General features: G+C 39.0%; 2 protein-coding genes across 5 annotated transcripts; one reads left to right on the top strand and one right to left on the bottom strand.

Moving 5' to 3' along the window:
- Positions 1 to 3,277: 3,277 nt before the first annotated feature.
- On the bottom strand, positions 3,278 to 11,337 carry LOC131795544 (uncharacterized). Of its 3 annotated transcripts, none has more exons than XM_059113125.2 (4): positions 11,170 to 11,337; positions 6,379 to 6,441; positions 4,604 to 4,978; positions 3,278 to 4,351 (listed from the first exon to the last, which is right to left on the bottom strand). In XM_059113125.2, the coding sequence occupies exons 2-4, from the start codon at positions 6,436 to 6,438 to the stop codon at positions 3,995 to 3,997; spliced, it is 792 nt and encodes a 263-aa protein (XP_058969108.1). In that variant the 5' UTR covers positions 6,439 to 6,441; positions 11,170 to 11,337; the 3' UTR covers positions 3,278 to 3,994. The 3 variants fall into 3 exon arrangements, with proteins under 3 accessions (XP_058969108.1, XP_058969106.1, XP_058969107.1); XM_059113123.2 differs by lacking the exon at positions 11,170 to 11,337 and adding an exon at positions 7,635 to 7,774; XM_059113124.2 differs by lacking the exon at positions 11,170 to 11,337 and having other exon boundaries at positions 6,379 to 6,539.
- A 4,343-nt stretch (positions 11,338 to 15,680) lies between these two features.
- LOC131795549 (uncharacterized) lies at positions 15,681 to 21,053 on the top strand. Of its 2 annotated transcripts, none has more exons than XM_059113130.2 (4): positions 15,681 to 15,817; positions 16,781 to 16,852; positions 19,311 to 19,724; positions 19,955 to 21,053. In XM_059113130.2, the coding sequence occupies exons 2-4, from the start codon at positions 16,784 to 16,786 to the stop codon at positions 20,351 to 20,353; spliced, it is 882 nt and encodes a 293-aa protein (XP_058969113.1). In that variant the 5' UTR covers positions 15,681 to 15,817; positions 16,781 to 16,783; the 3' UTR covers positions 20,354 to 21,053. The 2 variants fall into 2 exon arrangements, with proteins under 2 accessions (XP_058969113.1, XP_058969115.1); XM_059113132.2 differs by having other exon boundaries at positions 15,743 to 15,920.
- Positions 21,054 to 21,490: the final 437 nt, after the last annotated feature.

Genomic DNA, 21,490 nt, shown 5'->3' with positions numbered 1-21,490 from the left:
TGCGCGCCAGGCACCAGTTTTTCGACACGGCTGGTGATTTTTGAGTGATTCAGTCACCCTACTTGAGTCAAACAATCAGTGGTCGTCAGCTTTCAAAAAACTGAAAAATTCTACTCTCTGGATTAAATGTATAAAAAGCACTTCGCTTGCCGAGTAAGACAACAACACAATGACTTAGGTAAAGACGAAGTTTCATTTCAGAATTATCGCCACGTTGAAAAGAAAAAGAAAAAAAGAAAAATGTTTGAGAGAAACCTATAGAAATCTCGATTTGACCCACAAATTTCTCTTCTAACCATCCATATTTCGTTTCAATTACAAGTAAAATGCTAAAATAGGAAGCTTACCACATTTAAAATAAAACTTAATCATGGAATAGAGGTCGTAACTTGGCCAGCTACGAAGGAGAAAATTTGATTTGTCGAAGCAACTAAAGTTTTATTTTCATACGCGTCCCACATTTGTGTCTCAGAAGTATGAGCATTATTTGTGGTTTTTATAAATCTACGGATCTATAAATCAGACAGTGTTTTGATTTTAAACTACAAAACTGAATTTCTCCCTGAACAGTCGCCCAGACGTCTCAAAAGTTATCAGTTCAGATGAATGTGGCAATCGTTCAATTTTCTACCGAAGTGACCCGTAAATGAAAGCTTTAAGATATGCTAGACCTTTGTTCAAGGGTGTTACATCTCACCTCATGCAAGATTTCCTTCCTTCATTCGTAAGTTGGAAGTATAATTTCAAACAACAAATCTTGTGTTTGATCTTTGTTCATTGATGAACAGAACCTCTCAACCATTTCAACAACCTCGTGGCCCACGCAGTTTTCTTGGTGTAAACAAACGTCACGGTTTTGCAAACCCATTGAGCCATGTTGACTCTGAAGCACTCAACATGTCAGTTTGAGTTATCCTCGCTCGAGGTATCATATTCAAACTAACATAATAAGGGGGCCTTGTTTGACGCCCGGCTGATAACCTCTAAGGAACAGCAGGAAGTCCTCAATAACTGTCAAAAGTTCTACGGGAGATCTTTTGTTGAATCTTTGCTCTGGATGCGCGCGAAAACTCGGTGTTCGTTACAAAAAGGTCGGAAAAAAGGGACAAGGCTCCTCTCGTGCTATCGTTCCCTGAACTGTAAATGTGCCGAAATCGATTCACAGACAACACAAATTCCTAAAGAAAATTCTCAGAATTTCTTAAGTTATAATTCATGGCATATTGTAAATTTTTATATACATCTATGAGGGCTGTTTTTAAGACACTGGATGAAACTTACCCAAATTTCGTATGAACCTCGATTCACATACCTAGGTAATTAATCACACCAGCTCGATAATAATTTCTTTACAACGATATTGTTTTTTGATGGTACAAGTTGAGATTTCGTTGCGTCTTAGAGTTTGATAATACCTCATATTCCTCAGGTTAACCCTTTATCTTCCAGATCAAACCTATAATTCTCCTTATTGTCAACCATACAATTCTTACAATGTTAGTTCAGAGAATTTAGTATTGGATCAACTAATTATCCCCAAATTGATATTTTTCTTCTGGTTGAGATTGTATTGATATTCTAAGGAGAAATTCTGTTTTGGTCATTAATGGGAGTTAAAAGGTTAACATAAGTGGACTTTGTTGATGTGAGGTCATAAATGCAAACTGCGTGTACAGGGCATTGTAATCCATAAAAAATATGTACATAATGTCAGCCCCCGAGAGAAAGAGTTAGTTTTGTTTTCCTGAGAGTCTCAATGTTTCCCTGGGGGATTACCATCGCACCTGCGACTAATATAATCGTAAACCTCATTTTTTCAAAGATCAAGGTTAAAAACACTTCAATTAAAGTTTCATTTGTCTTCCTAACTAATTGCGAAGAACACTTGCTCAAAACTGGTGCTCAGACCTTTTTCCGACTTTTCATCAGCCATTTTGAATTTCTATGCGGATTACCGCTGTACTACCTGTCCCCGACTTCAGTTCCTCGTTCTACTTTTTGTAACATCCGAACAAAAGAGCTGCGTTTCCAAACAAACTGGGGTGCTGTGTGGGAGGGGGGGAGGGGGAAGGGAGTTATTACAAGATCATTGGTTTTATCAACTGAATTAGGAAAATGAAATGGACATCGTAAAGATGTAATAAAGCTGACGTTTGGAGCGTTAGCTATTTGTTAGAGCGAATCTCTCCAACGAATTGCTGGTTTAAATTCAGAAATTATCGAAGGGGTTCGCGTGACTCTTTTCAGAGGTTAGAGACACCTAGCACAACTAATTAAGGTTTTATGTTAAAGACTATGGTGTCTCTGTGGTAACGCTTTATTGTTGACGGATGGTCACAAAACTTGTTGAGACATTTTGGCATTTGGTCCCCATTCTTTAGAGTAGCGAATGAAAAAAATATGGTAACATCGAATTATCAAAGAATTAGAAAAACCAGCTTGACCATTCTTACAGTAACACCACGTGTGAGGTTTGCGAGGAGATGAAAAATAACGTTCTCAGATGTTCAAAGCTAATAGACAAAGATGAATCTGTTCTTTAACCGTAATCAAGGATTATGACAAAATGAAGAGGAAGGCAGGGGCACATGTCTAAGTTGAAGACTGTTCAATGGCAGAAGCAATATAAATTAATTTTCAGAGGTTTCACAAGATGAACAACCTTATCTATGTATTTCAGTACCGCAGCCTAGGTAAACCCATTTGAGAGAGGTCAGTCATAAGTTGTCGTTAGACTTCAAATTAATTTCACCTTTAGTGACCATCACCAAAGCAAATCTGTCATTCGGGTGGTCACCAATCAGAGAGTGGTGCATCAGATTTTAAAATGGACTAACGAGATTGCAGAATTGGTTAATTTGGAATGTACTTTTGTAACTAAACCTACTGCAATGCCACGGAATGATGCCTAGTGAGGCTAACTACTTATCAGATGCAGTTTTCACCGCGCATGTCAAAATATATGAAAAAGTGCATGGGTGACCTCTACAGACCTATAACTGATTCGTGTCAAATTGAATTCACAGCTATTCAAGTGACTCTCTTTCTTCCGCTCAAATTTGAGTAGATGTGATACTTTAGACCCTTACAAAGTACCTTTTGCCCTTAATTATTGTGTTATTATTATTGGTGTGCGTTCAGCTTTGCAAGCTTTTTTTCTATAGGAGATGTGATACACCTTATTGATCTGTTTGGGTTCTGTATTTCTTGAACAAAAATTTTATAAGGGAGCAATACTGCGGAAAACACAAGGGAGTTTGAATAAGAAAGCATTGGACAACGGAAACGTCGTTTATTGACAAACTTGAACTTCATAATGCTGAAGTAGAACTTCATTGACATCCATCAGTCACCAAATGAAAGCAATCATGATCGAGTTACTGTTTTAGAACTACATAAGGCGTGTGTACACCTGTAAACCATTCCATTACCAGTTTATTTACATATAAGAGTGAAGATTACATCATAAATCGCACTATATCATACACAAGCGATTTGAACAGCTACTGATCATTGCTTCTTGGTCAGTCTGGCCAATTCGGGAGGTTTGTCAGTGCTGGAAACCTTGGTCAGTCTGTGCCCTTACGGCACAAAAGGTAATTTATTAGAACAAAAAAAACCTGTTGACAACAAAAACTGGAGACCCTACCTCACTAATGCGTCACACTAATTCGTCAAATTTCATAAAGAGTCGAGCCGAGTAAATATCGATCGATTCTACGAAGATGATTTAATCATGTCATGTACAGAAAGAAAACTACCTTAAATCGATATAACACATGGTTCACAAGTACAAGAACCATGTATGTCGTCTTCTTTCGCCGAAGAATTAGAAATTCGAGGCCTTCGCCCTTTTTAGTTGAAGCGATTTATTCGTTTTTTTATCCTCAGGCAAGCCCGTTTTTACAAATACAACTCTTTCCAGCAAAGTGAAATGATACAGCCGAGAGCGAAGCAAAGTAACGTTCTATAGAAAGTTTGTTCGTTCGTTCGTTCAACCCAAGAAATTGGCGTTGAGTAGGTTATCTTCGTTCACAACCTCGTGACCGTTAATAACTTCAATGCATTTGTAGTAGACTTCCAAGTATTTGTATACGTCTGCGCAAGATTGATCGTTGAAGAAGAACTTTGTGCATCTTATCTCGCACATGGTCGTTCCTTCACAGGCGTCCTTAACTTTTGTCAGAAAGAGAGGCGTTGTCGGGCAGTATTTGTTAAACTGTAGGTTTCCTGTGTGTTCCGTGCACAGGCCGAAGTTTCGTCTTCCCCAGAAAGCGGAGATAATGCTTATGTGTTTGTACTCGTTACATCGCAGCCAAGCTGTGTCCTCTTCACATTTCACTGTTCCGTTCTGAATAAGATTCATAAAGAAGGATCATATTTTAACTTGTCCGAAATATGTATACATGATGCACGTGAATATAGGGCAGGAAATGGACAAAAAAAACAATTACCTTGATGAATTTTTTTAAAAATACTATTACGAGTCGTAATAGTATACATTTTCTGAATCGTACTACTCGTATTTATGGTCAAACAGAGACAAATTGCAGTTATACTAAGAAACCTTTAGAAAGGAGCTAATCAAAATAAATATACTTACGTATCTAATTGGTGTAGGGCCTGGGGCACCTGGAGGTCCTGGAGGTCCTTGCATACCGGGGACACCGGGCATTCCACTACCACCGGGAAAACCTGGAGGACCAGGGAAACCAGGGGAACCAGGAGCTCCATCCATACCTGGAGGTCCCTGAAAACCAGGGGCTCCTGGAAGACCGGGAGTACCGGGGAAACCAGGAGGACCGGGATCTCCTTTGAATCCCGGTGGACCCGGTTGACCTGGCTGACCGGACATTCCAGCCATACCATTCGCACCGGGAGGACCTTGCAATCCTTTGAGAATGAAACCCAGTGTTACATTCTGATCCTTGAGAAGTTTGTTAAGAAGAGGAGGGACTGGAGACACGGGCAGAGACGCCTGGAGAAGAAATGATAGTTGATTTATTAGAATACTGAAGTAGGCTGCTTAGATGTTTTTACCCTCAGATTGTCATACAACGCGGCATTAAAAACGACACTCAGGCAGTATTGGTTTACAGATAGGCCGCTGGAAGGAAAAACTTTTCTTATGTGAAAGGCGCACATACGACGTCTCCTTCATCGATATCGTCATTAAAAAAGAGTTAAAATCGCACCAGGGTAAATTTTCCTTTACATTAATTTTATATTAGTCATTGAAGTTATTTAAATGGCACAATTCTTAAACAACGCAATTTAAGTTACTAGTAGGTCTTACGAAGCGCTTTGGTGACTATTAAGTTAGCGTTGGATCGAAGTCCTAATCCAAACACCTCTTAATTAAAGTTACAATTACAGACACATAGATCTGAAGTTCATGGCTATTAAAGGTACGACGAAAAATGAATAACTGTAATCAAAACCACCGACTTTGATACCACATGCCACCATGAAGACAACCTGATATAATCACTAAACTACAGTTACTCTCGTGTTCATGACAAAGTTGTTACCGATTTGTCTGTGACCACGTATAATGACGCCAAAGTAATTGCCACAGTAGCAAACATCGATCATAGATGAGATTTCGGAGGCGGTTGGCTGCCCCTAATTCTGCCGACTTCTTGATCCTTTTATCTATCTCTCTTTCCCACGAAAAAGCACTATCTTTTTAACTTGAGAACTTTATGAAGACCACCAACGGTCTTTTTCGATATTTTGAAAATTTTTTAGCTAGAATTTTTAGCCAGGAAACAGAGAAAGACAAATTATCATCTGAACGACGTGTAATTGTAAAAAATTAACAAGCAACTCTTTTTACAGTTTACTTCACTTTTTCCATATTTGGCATCTGAGCAGGTGGGACGAAACCAAATATGGCGGAAGAATAAAAATATTACAAATGGTGCCAAGACAGACGAATAAAACTATGATATACTTTTTAAAAATGTCTCTGCTATTAACCTATTGATATCAGATTTGAACATTGAAATTTCTAGAACAGTAATTGAATTTAAGAGCTAAGAACTTAAAAGAACTTCAGGAATCCAAATCACACTTGACTAAAAGCTAAAAATAAACTCCGTAAATAACCATCTAAGAGCAGATATTATTCTGCAGGGACGTTAATGTCTATAATAACAGCCGTTTGGAAAACTTAATGGTAAGTTGACTCCAAAATCCTCAGCGTTTGCATTTAATAAGTTTGTGTAAGCACGACGGAAGTCATCCAAATTGATACGCTCCCTTGATCAACCACCAACCGATCGATCAATCGTTCCATTGATCAAAGGTTCGATCGACCAAGTCGACATGCCTTGTAAACCAAAATTAATGAATCGTTTTAAAACTCGTACTCACCGATAGTTTGAAATGGACTAGGCCTATGGCGACTAGTACCGCCAAGGATGCGAGCCTCATGACCTGGCGAATAAACACAAAACACTATTTTCAAATGTCTGGCACTTTCTGTCAGGCCAACATAGGCGGGCGATGGGGCGTTGGGTTTCTAGCCTGCCTACCGTGACTTCATCCCACCGGTAAATTGTTTATATATTAGACAACTGGTGAATGAATTGTTAATTATCTTTCTCTCATGACTTAACTATTTGCGGATAACGTAGTTTTGTATCTAGGAAAGGGTACACTCCCCTGACTGGTTCGCTCGACAGGTGTGCAGAAACTGTCACCTCTCCACCAATCACAAGCTAGTATTTTGACATATCTTGTTCTGGTTTGTAATTTTTCAATCTTTAGCTAACGATGATCTTTCATCCAGGAAAAAGTTAAATTTTCTGTTAAAATATTTTTTCGCGGGCTTTCCAGTCAGATAAAAACTTACCAAATAAACCATTTAACTGGACAAATGATTGGAATCTTCTATAGATGACATCTCATTTTAGACTTCTGAAAACCCCTTCTCTTCCCTTACAAAATGAAAATTGCTCTTTTACCTGTTGTATCCCGGACAACAAGATCTGCACTGTATTATTTTTCCATCCCATAACACTTCTTAAAAACCCTTACGAGTCTGTCTGTTCTAAATATGCAAACCTTCAGTAACAGTAACTTTCAGTAGAAACTCGAAGTATACAAAATTATACTCGTGTTTCAATTAACCTCGCGCGCCTGTCTTCATTACAGAGTCTTACTCGAACGCGAGCCACACACAAAACATGTCATACATTTTCGCGATAGGTCTTCAAGATCTAAATGTGCACTAACTTACCGTATTTTCCCCCAACAAATAACTTCACCTATCAATATGATATACAGCCCCTCAGTGAAGTAGATGGTAGATATCGGTGGGATAAGTCTTGCACGATGAAATATATCACAGTAACGTCTGCAGAAAAATTCCGTAAAAACTAGAATACGTGACACCGGGAATATCAATACGCCTTGAATTTCTTTGTTGTTTTCAATTGTGAGCTCTCCTTTGAAAATGCCAGCGGTTAGTGAATCTCACCGTTGTGAAACACTTGTCCTGTCAAAGATGACTGAACTGATAGAAGTTCAAACGGCCAAGGCAGCTCCCACCGATATCAAACCACCATTTGATCCAGGAAAAAAGTATTCGCATTCGTTGAGGAAAACGACGCTTATCACAAACCAACCTGCTGATGTTAGCCCGTTGAACCCAAAATACTTGACGGCACTAACAGAAAAAGATGTCCGCGCTTTTGGCTCTACTGATTCCGACAATTATCTCCACAATAAGAGATGTTTGATTGATTGGTCGAGCGGCGCCTGAGACGAGCCTACGATATTTAGCGGCGATATGGTAACGCACCCAACGTGGCATCACCGGCCCCGCGTGAGAGTTGAGACACTTCATACACAACATTAAGATGCGATGACGTAATGTGTTGACCCTTAACACCGACTGGCCAATCAGGGCTCGTCATTTTTGGCGCGAGCAGGTTGCTAGTGTGTGACTACACGCTCAAATAAACACTGGAGTTTATCATTGACGCTCTCTTGAAAATCAAGCCTTGATTTTGTCTGCACGGTTTTCGAGTTTGATGGAACATGGATGCTGCAATTGTTTGCTTCACTGAGAATTTGATTTGTAATTATTAGAGACCCGAAAAATTTCTAGAATTCTCCTTTTTTCATATTGTGTCTTGGAGAATGAAAGGAATCTGACGTAATGTTACTCAATCTAAAAGTGTCAGAAATCACATAAGTGTCACTTGGACGAGCTGTGTTTCGAGGTCAAGAAGGCAATGATAAGAATATTCAAAAATCTTTGTTTCCCAAGGAGTTTTTCATTCAAGGTAACTCTAGAAGACAACGGTAATTTACAAATAAAGACGTTAGAAATGTTATAGAAACACCACTTATAAACTCTCACAGTTTTGCCCGACCATAACAGCAATTCAGTGAATAACTTCAAGGTAATTAAGTTTGATTGTCATTCTACTGACAGTGTTTTCTCCGAGTCTATAACCTTTCCCTTTATCTTAGAACTCCTGGTGAGCGTAGGCGACGGAGTGTACAATACTGTAGTGTTGTAGCGCTGGCGTCGTGTTGGGAGCGTAACAAACCATTTCATTGTTAGAATAAAGTCAATAATACACTGTTGTATAAACAGTATTCACACTTATAGTGTTGACTTCTCGTGGCTTCGCGCGACACGATGTTGTGATGGTCCATGAGTTTTTATGACCAGGATCTCTTAGTAAGGGTTAATTTTGATTCCAGTTTCGAGGTGGAGATCAAATGGTTAAAATAACAAAACATCCCAAAAGCATGATTACCTTTGTTGTGGAGCGTAGTTCAATAAAATCAGTGCAAAAAGAATGAAAATCCTACATTCCATGTCATACTACACAAATTTAAGAATTAAATGTGTGCGAGACTTTGGACTCGAATAGCTCTTTCTCCAATTTACAGTTTATTTTACCAGGAAACAGAGCCAAATCAATTACAGTAAAATTTATAACTCTCTTAAGCGTTCCTTGTGTTAAGCAAGTTCAAAAGGGGCAAGCTAAAATTTAATTAGGAGTTTTAGTTTCCAAAGCGTCATAGGTAGAGATCACTTGACAAACAAAAGTCCCTTCCCATACAAGAAGTTGGGAAAAAAAAAAAGGCGTCGGATTTTGGATTTCTAAGAAAAATCAACCCTCTTCTCAGCTATCAAAGAAAAACTTCGCCATTCGACTGATGAGTTTCAAGACATGACCTATAGATTTGAAAGGCTGCGTTAAAAAAAATGTGTAGAGGCAAAGAAAAAAAGGAAGTATAAAAAAAATGAAAATATTGCGATCAAATTTAAAAAAGATAACAACAAAACAGGTTTTCTTGTTGTGAATTGCATAAAAGAGCAGGTGTCAAATTTTGTTTGTACACCTTTTGTCATCATGTAAAGGTTATTTGTAAATGGAAAATAAGCAAAAGAAAGGCGATCTGTTTTCTCGATTTCTTGCGCTTACATTGTTCATGTTTTAAAAAGAGAGCATACAATACCACTTAGGATAAGTGAGAAACCCCTCTGTTGACCAGAACAGAGTCGAACTATGGGGAAATACGATGAAATTTTAAACCGGTGCAGTGATTGTGTTAAGAGCATGTTATTGTCATAAGTGGTGGTATTTACGGAGATTAGCGACAAGAGATTGTCTACGTTTCCCGACACCTGTGTTTAGAGAAAGTGAAAAAGTTTGAACAAAAAAAAGGGCTGTCACTGGAGTCATCTAAAAATTAAGATTTAAGCCATTGGACTCCATGTCAGTTTAAAATGAGCTATGTTTTCCAAAGAGACAAGCTCACGGGCTCGCGAGAATGTCCTGAACAGCGGGTTTAGGACCTAAGGCCAACGTCAAACTTTCCTAAGATGAAGAAAATTCCTGCAACTGAAGTCTCATTCATTCATGCGATTGCAACCCACGCTTAAAATAAGTTAACCAAGGCTGAAAATTAATGATAAATGCAGATACCAAAGAAAGTTATCAATCATAGAACAGAATGGGCAACTCAGTGGTGCAAAAAACCAAAACAAATTGGTGATTCACTACTTAAGATGTCTTAAAGGAAGCTTAAGTTAATACACTACACTATTACTGATCAACCGCAGTAGAACCCTACAAACATAGGACAATACTAATAAACAGTTTGCTTTTGTCGCTATTTTCCTAATTTATGACAAAGCTATTAACAGTTTAGGTGATTTCAATTTGATAATCGGAAGAAGTATGCTTGGAGGAAGAAGAAATCCCTAACATCAAAATATGCAGCCAGTATTTTCATAGTTTTTCTCTATTTTGCTAAACAATTATGCAAAATTAAACACATATGCTAGTTCAGAACCGGCAGAACCGTAATGGTCTTTTTGGAGCAATAAGAAATTATTGCGATTTATTATATCTCTTTATGTTTTTACTTCCCGGAGAAAAAATTTACGGAAAAATTGAGAAACTGGAAATTTTCTTTGAGAGAGGCATTTTACTCGAACAGAAACACAAACATTATCTTTGCAGTCTTGAAAAACAGAGTCATTAATTTTTATAGAAAATCTTGTTTAGGGTGGTTTTGTAGATGAATACACGTTTGAGCATCTGTCCCACGACGTAGAGTCAAGCTGTCAATTGTACGAAGCACTTCGCGTTGCGAAGGTAAATCAAAGCGGTTACCATGACAATAGCGACGCCGGTTCCTTCAACGTATCATGGCGCAGGTGGTAAGCTGGTGCCTTGCTCGGAAAGGTCAACATATCTAATTGAATTTGTACAAGAGCAGGAAAACTGCGAAGCACTTAGGATAAGTGAGAAAAACTGTCAAGTAACACAAAAATTGCCAATTTGGAAAGGTGTAAGAGAGCTCAACAGCTGCGTCAAATATCCAAAATGTTAACCCTTTGAAAGTATCTGAAATTGAAATCCCAGAACAATTCGAAAAGAACAGATATATTATAAAATGTGTGAAACAGAATTTAATTTAACTTAAGTGAAAACACAAGGGCTTGATAAAATTTCTAATTATTCTTCCTGCAATATAACCAACCACCATATTTAGTTTTCACCATATCCAGATTTTTTTTAACTAACTAAAGCTCAAATTTGAAAGTAACATTATCCGGCACCCATTCATCACCCACTCCATTTCCTGGTTGAAAACTAACATAATTAACACAAAGCTTTGCTTACTTACAAGTCTGGTAGCTATGTTGTCTCGTCAATGTCTTCTTACACAGAACACGGCTGATCCGACCACAGATCGCTCATACTCACAAATAAATCCCTGATAAAATGTTTTTCCTGAACAAAAAGGTAATAACTGGGGCTAAACTTCAGTTAGAGAGCGAACAACAAGGCCCCAAAGTAAAACCTATTGTTCTCTCTTTGGCTGTCCTGATTTACCCATAAGCCACCGGCTCGACTACAACCTGCCTTTCAAATGAGGATTCCGTACTCCGATTGGCTGATTCGTGTGTGTTCATGTCAACTTCATGTCTTTTTAATTCGTCCACTTTGAAAGCAGCTTGAGATGGAAAATACGTCATATAATATGGAATGCGTTGAGCGAAAAGCTTAGACTCGCTAGTGCAGATCTCGTGTTTTTGTTGTATGAGATGAGACCTATGGAAATTTTTGTTGGATCAAGAGTGCTTGAATTGTGCTGCTGCTCTGGTGCGAATGGAATCTGACAGTCTTTTGTACGTAGCGTGGTATCACATGGAATTTCGAAGGATGAGAGGTCTCGCTCTATGGTCTCTAGACAGATATGGAGACAATGGAGTTATTTTGCTGAAACTCTTCATATTCCCGTTCTTTTCGATTCGAGAAAGGGAAATATAACCGTTGAAACACGGCTTGAGAAGCCTGCTTCATTTTTTACACAAGGCATGCGTCGTCCCCAACCCAATTTGAAGATTTATTTGTTTTTAGGAAATGGACCGTTTTGGACCACAAGAATAGCGGTAATGGGAAAACTCCCTCGATAAAATTCAGACTGCTCTACGTCATCCCGGGAAACAGGATTACAATCCTCCAATCCGTCAATACTACTGATGCACATCTTGACTTCGCCTCTGAGACTTCGGTCACAAACAGTGATAGAGAGAGAAAACATTTCCAAACGCCAAAAATGTGGCTGATTGTTCCAGATATTTGGAGAATTACAGAGATCAAACTGCGAAAAAGCTCCTCAAAGTACTTCAGTAAATTTCATCTCGAGTCAGCTGGTTGCTGGTTGCTGGTTGAATTCTGTTAGTTGGAGAGGGCGCGGCTTATTTACATAATGGAATGCTTGTTTATTTTACAGTTTAACATAGGGTTGGACAAGGGCGTGCAAATTCCTCTCTCTCCATCAAACCGTGTAATTGTAAGCTTGCAATTGGTGAAGGCTAATTTGACTAAGTCATTAAGATGAAGAATGTACTCTGTACAAACCACCACTAATAAAAATGTTATACTCGAAGCACGGAGAACTGAGACACCGGTTCATATTTTGAAACCTGAGTATTAAATATCATTCCACAGGCCAAAGAAGGCATAGCAATGATTTAAAGATAATTCTTTGACTCCATCCTGGTTATAATTCTTAAAGGATAAAAATTTCTCTCGATGAACGAGTCTCAGTTTTGATTATAGGTATCATAACACGTCGAAAGACTGGACAAGCCTGTCATAGTATACGTGAGGCTGGAAGACATGATGATTCTATGCAGAAATCTAACGCTTTAACGCTTACAAATCTAAGACGAAATAATCCATTCCTGTTGGGGAAATGATTTTAGATACAAGGTTGTATTACTTTCTTTGTCTTTTATATTCTTTTCCGAACTCCTTTGCGCTTTCCATTAATCCCAAGTCTTAGGAGTTTATCCTAGGGTCTCCAAGCAGCCTTTTCTCAGTTGTGCAAATTTTAGCTGGTCAGGTTTAATAGTTATAAGGAAATTGTCCATACATCTCCTATTAGTTGTCGAGAGAACTGCTTGGGTTTTACAAATTTTCTCGAGGTTTCAGGTGGACGATCGATTCTCTCGTTCTGTCAAACTGTATAGGGAACCACATGATCGGAATAATGTGACGAATTTTAAACGAAAGAATAAGGTTGACATTACTTGGGGAAGGGAAGGCTGAAGATTTTCTGCTGAAGTTATTCGCTACACATGTAGGATTGACACTTAACGCACGAAAAAACGAGCAAGAGGTCTCGTGCTTTTGAGAGTTGGTTGCAGTTCTGCAAACGAGATTAACAGGGTTTCCGCAATCGCGATTCTTTGAAGCCACTTCTGCTCTCGGTTCAACTCTTACAACGAAATTCGACTGGAACAAATTCTGTAGGACCCTTGCAGTGGTTAAACAACAGGAAATCGTTTTTAGAAAGAGTTAAAAGTCATTTTGAAGTCGAGGTATAAATTTTCTTTTACATAGGACATTTTGTTGTCGAGAATAAAATCGGAGTCAAGTGAGAATGCGAACGACACTTCTCTATTTGTAAGGGCTCTGAAAATAAATCAATTTTTTAAATCTTCAATGCATTGTCGCTTCTCCACTGGTTTGCTGGCGGCTCACCAAGATAGAGAAAGTACCTCCTGCAGATCTTGGTGTTGTCAAATCCGTTTCAAACTGTCGAATGAATAGTTCTGTCAGGAGAAACAGAAGAAAAGCTAACAACAATTGGAGGGTCCAAAAAAGGTTTTACAAAATAGTTTGGTATAATAGAGAAGAAACCTTACCATACAGCCGATGGCGCCCAAAGACCGCTGCAGTTGTTTCCATGGGAGTGTATGCTCCAGAAACAACAAACTTTTTTCGGCATTTTTGTAGTCTCTCGTGGCTCAAAAGTTCGCCATTTCTGAAGCATACTACTCCTTTGTCATATACATTACCACGGCAACAAAAGGGCTTTTAAACAGCACCAGCTGTAATTTGTTAAGCTCTTTTGAAATCATACAAGAGGAAAAAGTTAAAGGAAATATTTCGAAAGGATTTTTATAAAGATGACTAAGAGCAAAGTATTCGGGGAAAAAGAAACGTTACATGAGATATTCGAAGACGTTTTTTGGAGAAGTGGAGCGACATACATTCGTCAATCGGTGAAAAAAAAAGTACTGATAAGATAGAAAGGTTGATAATGAGGATGTTATAATATTGTTGAGGAAGTTTTGGACGGAACAGTCAATTCGGGTGATAAGAAAACATATTTTACATAAAAAGGGGTAGATTTCTTTTCTGGATTTTTTAAGTTAAAAAGAGAAGGCCCATATTCAGCCATTGTGCACCCTGTCTCAACTGAACTGACATTTCATAGGTTCAGTTCACCCGGATATGCAACAGTGACCCAGGCTAGCTGGAGCAACTGACTCGACCTTCTAACAGGTGCTAGAATTATAACCTCAACACGATTTACTTATTTTCTAGGGCACTTAGCAACTCCACGGGTATTGTCAACAAATGTGCAATGCAACTAAGTTATGTTTGAACATCATCATTTCTAGTCGAGAGTTGAAGTTAGCAAAAATTTCTTTGGCATGAAAAGCTAAACAATTAAGGACAGAATGAAATAAAACTTATTTATTACTGCAGAGTTCAGACTTTCACGTTACGATACGCAGCCGCGAGTCCACCACGAAAACTACACGGCTCACTAAAGGGTCAAGACAGGATGTATTACTACACGCCACAGCACGCTTTATATACCTTGGGCGAAGATGTGTAATTATGAAATGACCGAATCCCTTCAGTGATCCCTTGAGCGAACAGCAATGTTTCTTCGGCATGATAACCTCCAGACGTTACAAAAAAAATTAACCACTAGTGAATAGTTGTCTTTCTTCGGGGAGACCCTCACAAACTCTATATAGAAAGTTTCATAAAGGAACATTTATATATTTACGGTAGGAGGGTGTCGTTTATCAGTGGCACGCAATGATTAGTAATATCAAGCATTCACTACAAAATGAACATCATTTCTTTTCTAAACAGATATGGTTGGTGAATAATCGTTTCCGAATTTTGCTAGCTAAGCGATCATACGTTCAAAGGCATCATTTTATATCGAGCGTGGAGAGCAAGACAGACGAATTGAAAACAATTTATTATTTGCCCATTGAATCTTCAGTGGAGCAATTGATCCGTCAAAACAAACTACACAGATGAGTCATTTTTCAAACGGAGAGCTTTTGTAGATGAAAAGGCCATTAACTTTGTCATCCCAACCTCCCTTATAATAAATATATCGCAGACAAGCCGTCATTTAAAAGGAATATGACATCTCAATCAGAATTCCTGCAGAAAATCAGACAAACCTCCCAAATTAGATCGCTGAAAAATCGAGAAAACAGTTTTGCTGATTGCACGCCACCTGCGCAGTGATGTCAAAACTTCTTGTGTTCTTTACAAATCTTGACACTTAACCTCGCCTGTGATTGGTCACCAGGCGCCAAAACATGTCCTAAATCACTGGTCTCCTGTTACTCGCACCTGACAGTTCAGTAGAGGTTTTGTTTTATTATTAAATAGCAATCCAATTATATCAATATTACCTAAGAGTCGATTTGGTTCATGACTGAGCCATTGTTTCACTCCACGGGCAGCTCCAAGGCGCGCGCTGATTGGCCCGTCAAAGCATAAGCATGTTAAGCTTGCATTACGTCATGCCAAATAAAATTTCCTCCTTTGTAATGCCACGTCAAGCACGGGAAGGTGGTTGGACGCCGGCAACACACATGCGCGAAAGCTCCCCGAGCGCCAGTATTGAAACATTTGAGACCAGAGCCATTTTCAGACCTCACGGTAACGGCAACTGACAGGGCTTATTTTTCCATCGGAAACAAAAAGCTTTGTCACAGGTTAGTCTTGGACTGATTGGTAAACATTTTTGGGGTTGAACTGGAGCACTGAAGGAGTTAGCACTGTGTTACTCTAACCACACGGGACAGGGATTTAACACTGGTAAACCAGCTTCGTTATTTACGAAACGCCATTTCTTCTCCGCGGACATTTTGTCTTGTTTTCTGTTCATGATACGCTGCAGTTTTTTAACAAGTCTGACGTCGATAGAGGAATGGACCTCATCCAAACAGATGGGACTTCAGAGCAAGAGAGTCAATCGTAGTCTGGATGAATTAAGTCGTCTGTTTGGATGAGGTTTATTATCTTCGCCGACTAAATTATCGACGGAGCAGGAGAACTCTTGGTTTTGTTATAACGATAGACTTTGCAGAAGGATGTGGGCAGCGCAGGTTGACTTAGCTTGAACTAATTTCCCTGGGGTTCGAGTTGATCAACCTTCTATTTCATATTGCCTTTCTCTTTTAAACAGGGGGATTTAGCTAACGAGAAAAATATTATTATGATGGCGTTTGACATTACTTGCCCGAGTCATACCTTGATCGAAGGATCAAGGATGTGTTACCTTCTTCCTCAACTTAACGAACTATGGACGGGAAATGTACACTTACTTTAGACAATATTATTTATATTAATACTCCTTTAGACTTGAAATTTCGTCCCAAAGTTTTTCAGTTCTACAGCGGTAAGTTTAGTAACTGAACGCTTGGTCGACTGTGCGTTTAAGTCGCAATCATTTACAACTTTAGTGATACAACCAGTAAATCTTTACTTTACTAAAAACAAGAGAGAGTTTCAAAAAGACGTTTTTAAATCCCATTGAGTTAAAAAACTTGAGGTAAAGATTTTGGCGCCCAAGATACTTTGCCGATGAGATGAATCACAACTCAGTAATAATTAATAACAAATCAGGGTGTTCGAGAATCACTGATCACTTGTTCTCTTGTTCATTTCACTTCCAGGTTATGGGGCTCAGAGGAGGCATAGGCTGCCTTCTTGCCTTATTTGCGGGCCTACTATGGCTAGAATCTACGGTAGGTGAAGATTATTTTCTCCGTTATTCCCGAGAAGTCTCAATACGTATTATTGATACGCGCCATTGGATTATCTTAGACGAGGGACAGGTCGTTTTTCGGTGGTTCGAGGTGTTTTGTTCCCCTAGTTATACAACTGTGAATTCAACAATCTTACGGTAGATTAACTTACAAACTGATAAAATTTCGTCCTTTTTTTGCGAATGTTATGACTAAAGCTTGTGTGCAAAAAATGTCGAACGCAATAGAGGAAGTAGAGCGGACAGAATACCAGTTAGGTGACCGACCTAGCATCACAATCACTCATTATAAACACAAAAGTTCTTGCGTTACTCTCCTCATTATTTAGTTTCGCAAAGCTTTCAACACGATCGATCTTCTTGTCTCTACTGAAAAGCCGTATAAAACTCCGCACATGAGCTAAACATGCTTCGGTCTCAACCAAGTCTTCCAACTCTCATTCGTTACCGTGGTAAAAACTTTGTCCTACAACGTTATGGCACAAGTACATGTTTCTAAAACATTCAAAATGTGAAAAAACACTTTCGATTTCATTCCATTTTTCAATTTTTTTATTAGATCGTATAATTTTGGAGCTTTTTGACACTTGCTTGTCGATGCATAACATTTGCCTGATGTAAACAATGGGCAGGTACCACCAGTAAAGCTAATGGTTGCCCAGTAAACGTCAAAAACTTTTTTTTTTTTTGTATCCACATTGCGTTTTATTTTCTTAGCGAGACCAAAACAAGCACTTTACATCGTTAGGAATATAATTCTGCGCAGAGTATGCTCGCGTTTAGAATGTTTGACAGTCGTAACTACTCGAGATCTGCAATAAATCGTATTACTCTTCTTGAACAAACATTAAGCCAGTGTTTTATGGACTGTTTTTTTTTTTTTTGTAAGGTGAGGGTGTTTACGTTTTCAAAACATCTTTTATTCCTTTCTTGTGGAAAGGAGGATAGTTTTTGACATATAAATGTCTTGGAATAATTATTCTTAGGAATAACTACCCTGTGCCTCACGACAGGCAACAAAGCATCAAAACCTATCTGACACTTATGAAACAAAGATGTTCCCTAAAAACTTTCCTTTACCACACTAAAATGCTAAATAATTTAGCGTATGACTCGGTTAACACAAAAAATTATAACACTAATACTTAAGTCAACTTCCGAGTTAGCTTTCATTTGCAGAGTTACAAAACGTAACATACGAAAATGGGAAAGTTAGAAATTGAAACATCTGTAAGAATATAATTCCTTTTACGGAAATTGCGCAGGGTTGGGGAACACCATGTTCCTCACGGCTTATTTTAGTGTAGCATTTTCCATTCGCGGAGTGAAAAGTGCTAGATCTTAATCTTCAACATTTTGTTTTTCCTTATTGCTTTTACATATCAAGAAAATAGCTCCTAGAATACAAGTCTTTTATCCCAGTGCCGTTTCACTTAGAAATGTGTCGAAAATGTGATGAAAACCTGGTGCTGACGGCCTTATTCTGAAGTGTTAAAAATTCTGAATGAAACATTTACCTTTTAAATTCAGTCCATGTGGAACGATTCATAAATTAAACTACATTTCGTATATTCACTATAAGAGAAGGTGAGATAGATTTTTTTGTAATGTGTGAAAATGTCAGAGGACTGTAAATAAAGCTAAGGCAAGAAGACCAAAGACTACTATGGAGTGACCATCGTCACTATACTTAAAATTCTTAGGAATGAACTATTTTCAAATTGTGAACAAAACGTCTCAAAGCAGTGATGTGATTTCTTGTTAGGGATTATAGCAGGTTGTTGCTATCGTTTTTTACATATCAATTATAGCAAAACATTTGGTGAAATTAAACAAGTCAGCTAAAAAAATTTTAAGTATGATTTGACGCAATGCTATCTTTTCAACCTCTCTTTTGTTACAACGTTGAACAGAGGGGGAAAGTAAGCCAGTAATTCAACTCTCGAGCAAAAATGTCTTCTATACTTGTCAAAATTTTTTTCGAAAAAAAAAAAAATGTTCCAGAACAAGTCACGTGTGAGTACCGGAATATAAGCGATCGCTCTTGAGGTGTATCGGAGGAAGAATAAGTTAGCTGCCGCTGAACTGCGGCGAGAAGAGGGTTGACTTTCTTCTTTGCTGAGAATAAAATCTAACAATTAGATGAATAACATAATCGAATGTTGGTCACAAACGAAGCATCTATTTTATGTTTATACCTCGAGGTCCAGCTTTCTCCCGTAAGTCAGTCGCTTGAAAAATCAGTAAAGTTTTCTCGTACATTCACCTCATTGAACTTCGTAGGTTTTTTCTTAGGTTAAATGATCAATCGGATATTCAACTGTTTGACGTGTAATTCGGAGTCTACGATCACTTGACTAATTCTACTATGCGATCTAGATAGCTGCCATTTCTATAAGTATCAAGCACTAATTAACTTCTACGTTTACTTCTCACAGTACTCACAGCAAATCCTACCCGATTGGCCGAAGATCGGCGACCGTATAACGCAACCGTTCCTTGACCAGCTCATGGTCAGTCAGTTGCTCGAACAAAACCTTACCCTCGGCTTCTTCTTGAAAGGCCTCAACGGTCCACCAGGACCCCCAGGGCCTCCAGGCCCTCCCGGAGATCCTGGACCTCCGGGATTAGCCGGTCCTGCCGGAACACCCGGTCATGTGGGTGAAGATGGTGCCCCTGGAGCAACAGGTACATCCGGGCCACCAGGACCACCTGGACCTCCCGGAATACCTGGAGAAAAGGGAGACCCCGGAGAGCAGGGAGCCCCTGGTGCTGCTGGTCTTCCCGGTGCCCCCGGTCTACCTGGAGCGCAAGGACCTATGGGTCCTGCTGGTCCTGAACCAATCATGCCGGTAAGCTGAAATGATCACAAATCACCTACGAAATGTATTCGGCTTTCCCTACAGTTTCCAACCAATCACCGTGGCAGTGGCCATTTGGCAAATCTACGTTCAATATTTAAAAGAATTTGATCCACCTTTGAAGTGCTTAGAATGTTTAGCATCTCTGTCCAACTACCCTTTAACACCAATTCTTAGCCAACTCAAAGGTTCTAACTTAAACTGTTCATCTTGTCTCATAGAACTTCACTGTAATCTGCGAAGGCGAGAAGGGATGGGTACAATGCAAACAATACGAACTCATCAAGATCACCAAGGCATTCTGGGGTCGTGACGACCACGTGACGTGTCCCAAGATTCCAGCAGGGCTCACATCCGACAGACTGTGCGAAACAACGTCAGAAAACACTTTGAAAAAAGTAAATGGACAGTGTAAAAACGAACAAGCCTGTGAAGTGGTGGCTTCAAACATTTTCTTCGACGACGACACTTGCGGTAACGTGTACAAGTATTTAAAAATCTGGTACGAGTGCATTCCGGATGAAGCAAACGCCGTGGACGTATTGAAAGATGGAGGCAAGCGACGACGTCGACGAAAGAAGAAGAGGGCAACAAAAGACAAACGGTCCTCAAAGGAATAAGCACAGACTGTAGAATAACAAAATTAACTTAAAACTTCTACGTTACTACGTTACTTCAACAGCAACTCGATTTTCCTGAGGCACTTTAGCTTCGGTGTTCATCACTTTGCAAAACATTCTCGTTAACAAAAAAAAAGCATGCTTACTTGTTAAGCAAATTTTCGCATTCAGCAGCAAAACCCACATGAGTGAGCGGCGTCCGAGCACTTTGTGTCAATATGTATGTATATTGAAGTTTAACTTTATTTGATAAAGAATGTACCAATTGAGACCCAAGTCATTTAGGTGACTGCATTAGTTTGATTCAGGAGGGGAAAACCAGATGTACTGGTTTCAGGGGTGGGGACGCGCGGAATAGCCGCACCCCTCCCTTCTTAAGTTGTGTTGATTCGTTTTCTGAACACTCTGTACAATATTTTCGGGAAGAATGTTAAATTAAAAGAAGCAGGAGACCTGTACAATAGGCTTGCCATTCGTTTCGTTATCGGTAAGTTTGAGCTAAAATAAAAAGTATTAACAACGTACCAGACGAAGTTTGGACTAAACATGCGACTCAGTTTGACAAGTCGCCACGCATTTGTGTATTCAAACATATTTGTTTTGGTATGTCATTTGTGAACGACCTCCAGCAATGGGCTTGCTTGGAACATAACTATGGTCAAGGTTAAACAAAATGGAAATAAATTAGAGGTTTTCTTCATATTGTGTACGCGTCAGAAGTATCGTGAAAAACCACGTGACAGACGATAAAACTGCTGGCCATTGTACCGACATGCTCACGAAGACCGGTTGGAAAACTGTTTGTGATACAATCTACAATCACGGTAAACTTAAATAATGCGTCTTTTTCTTCCCTATTCAATCGTGACAACGAGGACAGTGTATGGTCGCCTCAAACAATCCGTTTTGAAAATGCCTTAACGAAAGTAAAAGTTCTCCGACGAAATAACTACGAAACTACAAATCGCTAAAACGTTAGGGCTTTATCGAGAAGACACCGACCTGATAAGCTTTTTTACTTCAGCCATTCATGACATATAATCAGTAGTGAGGTAGTAGCAACATTCCCACATTTTTTCAGTAGAAAATGAAAGCCACGGACTTTTTTCAACTCTCTCAATGTAAATTTAGGGCAGT

Source organism: Pocillopora verrucosa, chromosome 3 (assembly GCF_036669915.1).
Source record: "Pocillopora verrucosa isolate sample1 chromosome 3, ASM3666991v2, whole genome shotgun sequence".
Lineage (NCBI taxonomy): Eukaryota > Metazoa > Cnidaria > Anthozoa > Scleractinia > Pocilloporidae > Pocillopora > Pocillopora verrucosa.
Note: the sequence above shows the minus strand (reverse complement) of the source record. Positions and strands in the feature narration are given on the sequence as shown.

Excerpts from the sequence above, each read along its gene's own strand:
- LOC131795544 (XM_059113125.2), bottom strand. The coding sequence starts at position 6,438 with ATGAGGCTCGCATCCTTGGCGGTACTAGTCGCCATAGGCCTAGTCCAT. Across the intron at positions 4,979-6,378 it reads TAGTCCATTTCAAACTATCG|GCGTCTCTGCCCGTGTCTCC; the intron begins GTGAGTACGAGT and ends TTTCTTCTCCAG. Across the intron at positions 4,352-4,603 it reads GCCCTACACCAATTAGATAC|AACGGAACAGTGAAATGTGA; the intron begins GTAAGTATATTT and ends AATCTTATTCAG.
- LOC131795549 (XM_059113130.2), top strand. The coding sequence starts at position 16,784 with ATGGGGCTCAGAGGAGGCATAGGCTGCCTTCTTGCCTTATTTGCGGGC. Across the intron at positions 16,853-19,310 it reads TACTATGGCTAGAATCTACG|TACTCACAGCAAATCCTACC; the intron begins GTAGGTGAAGAT and ends TACTTCTCACAG. Across the intron at positions 19,725-19,954 it reads GTCCTGAACCAATCATGCCG|AACTTCACTGTAATCTGCGA; the intron begins GTAAGCTGAAAT and ends CTTGTCTCATAG.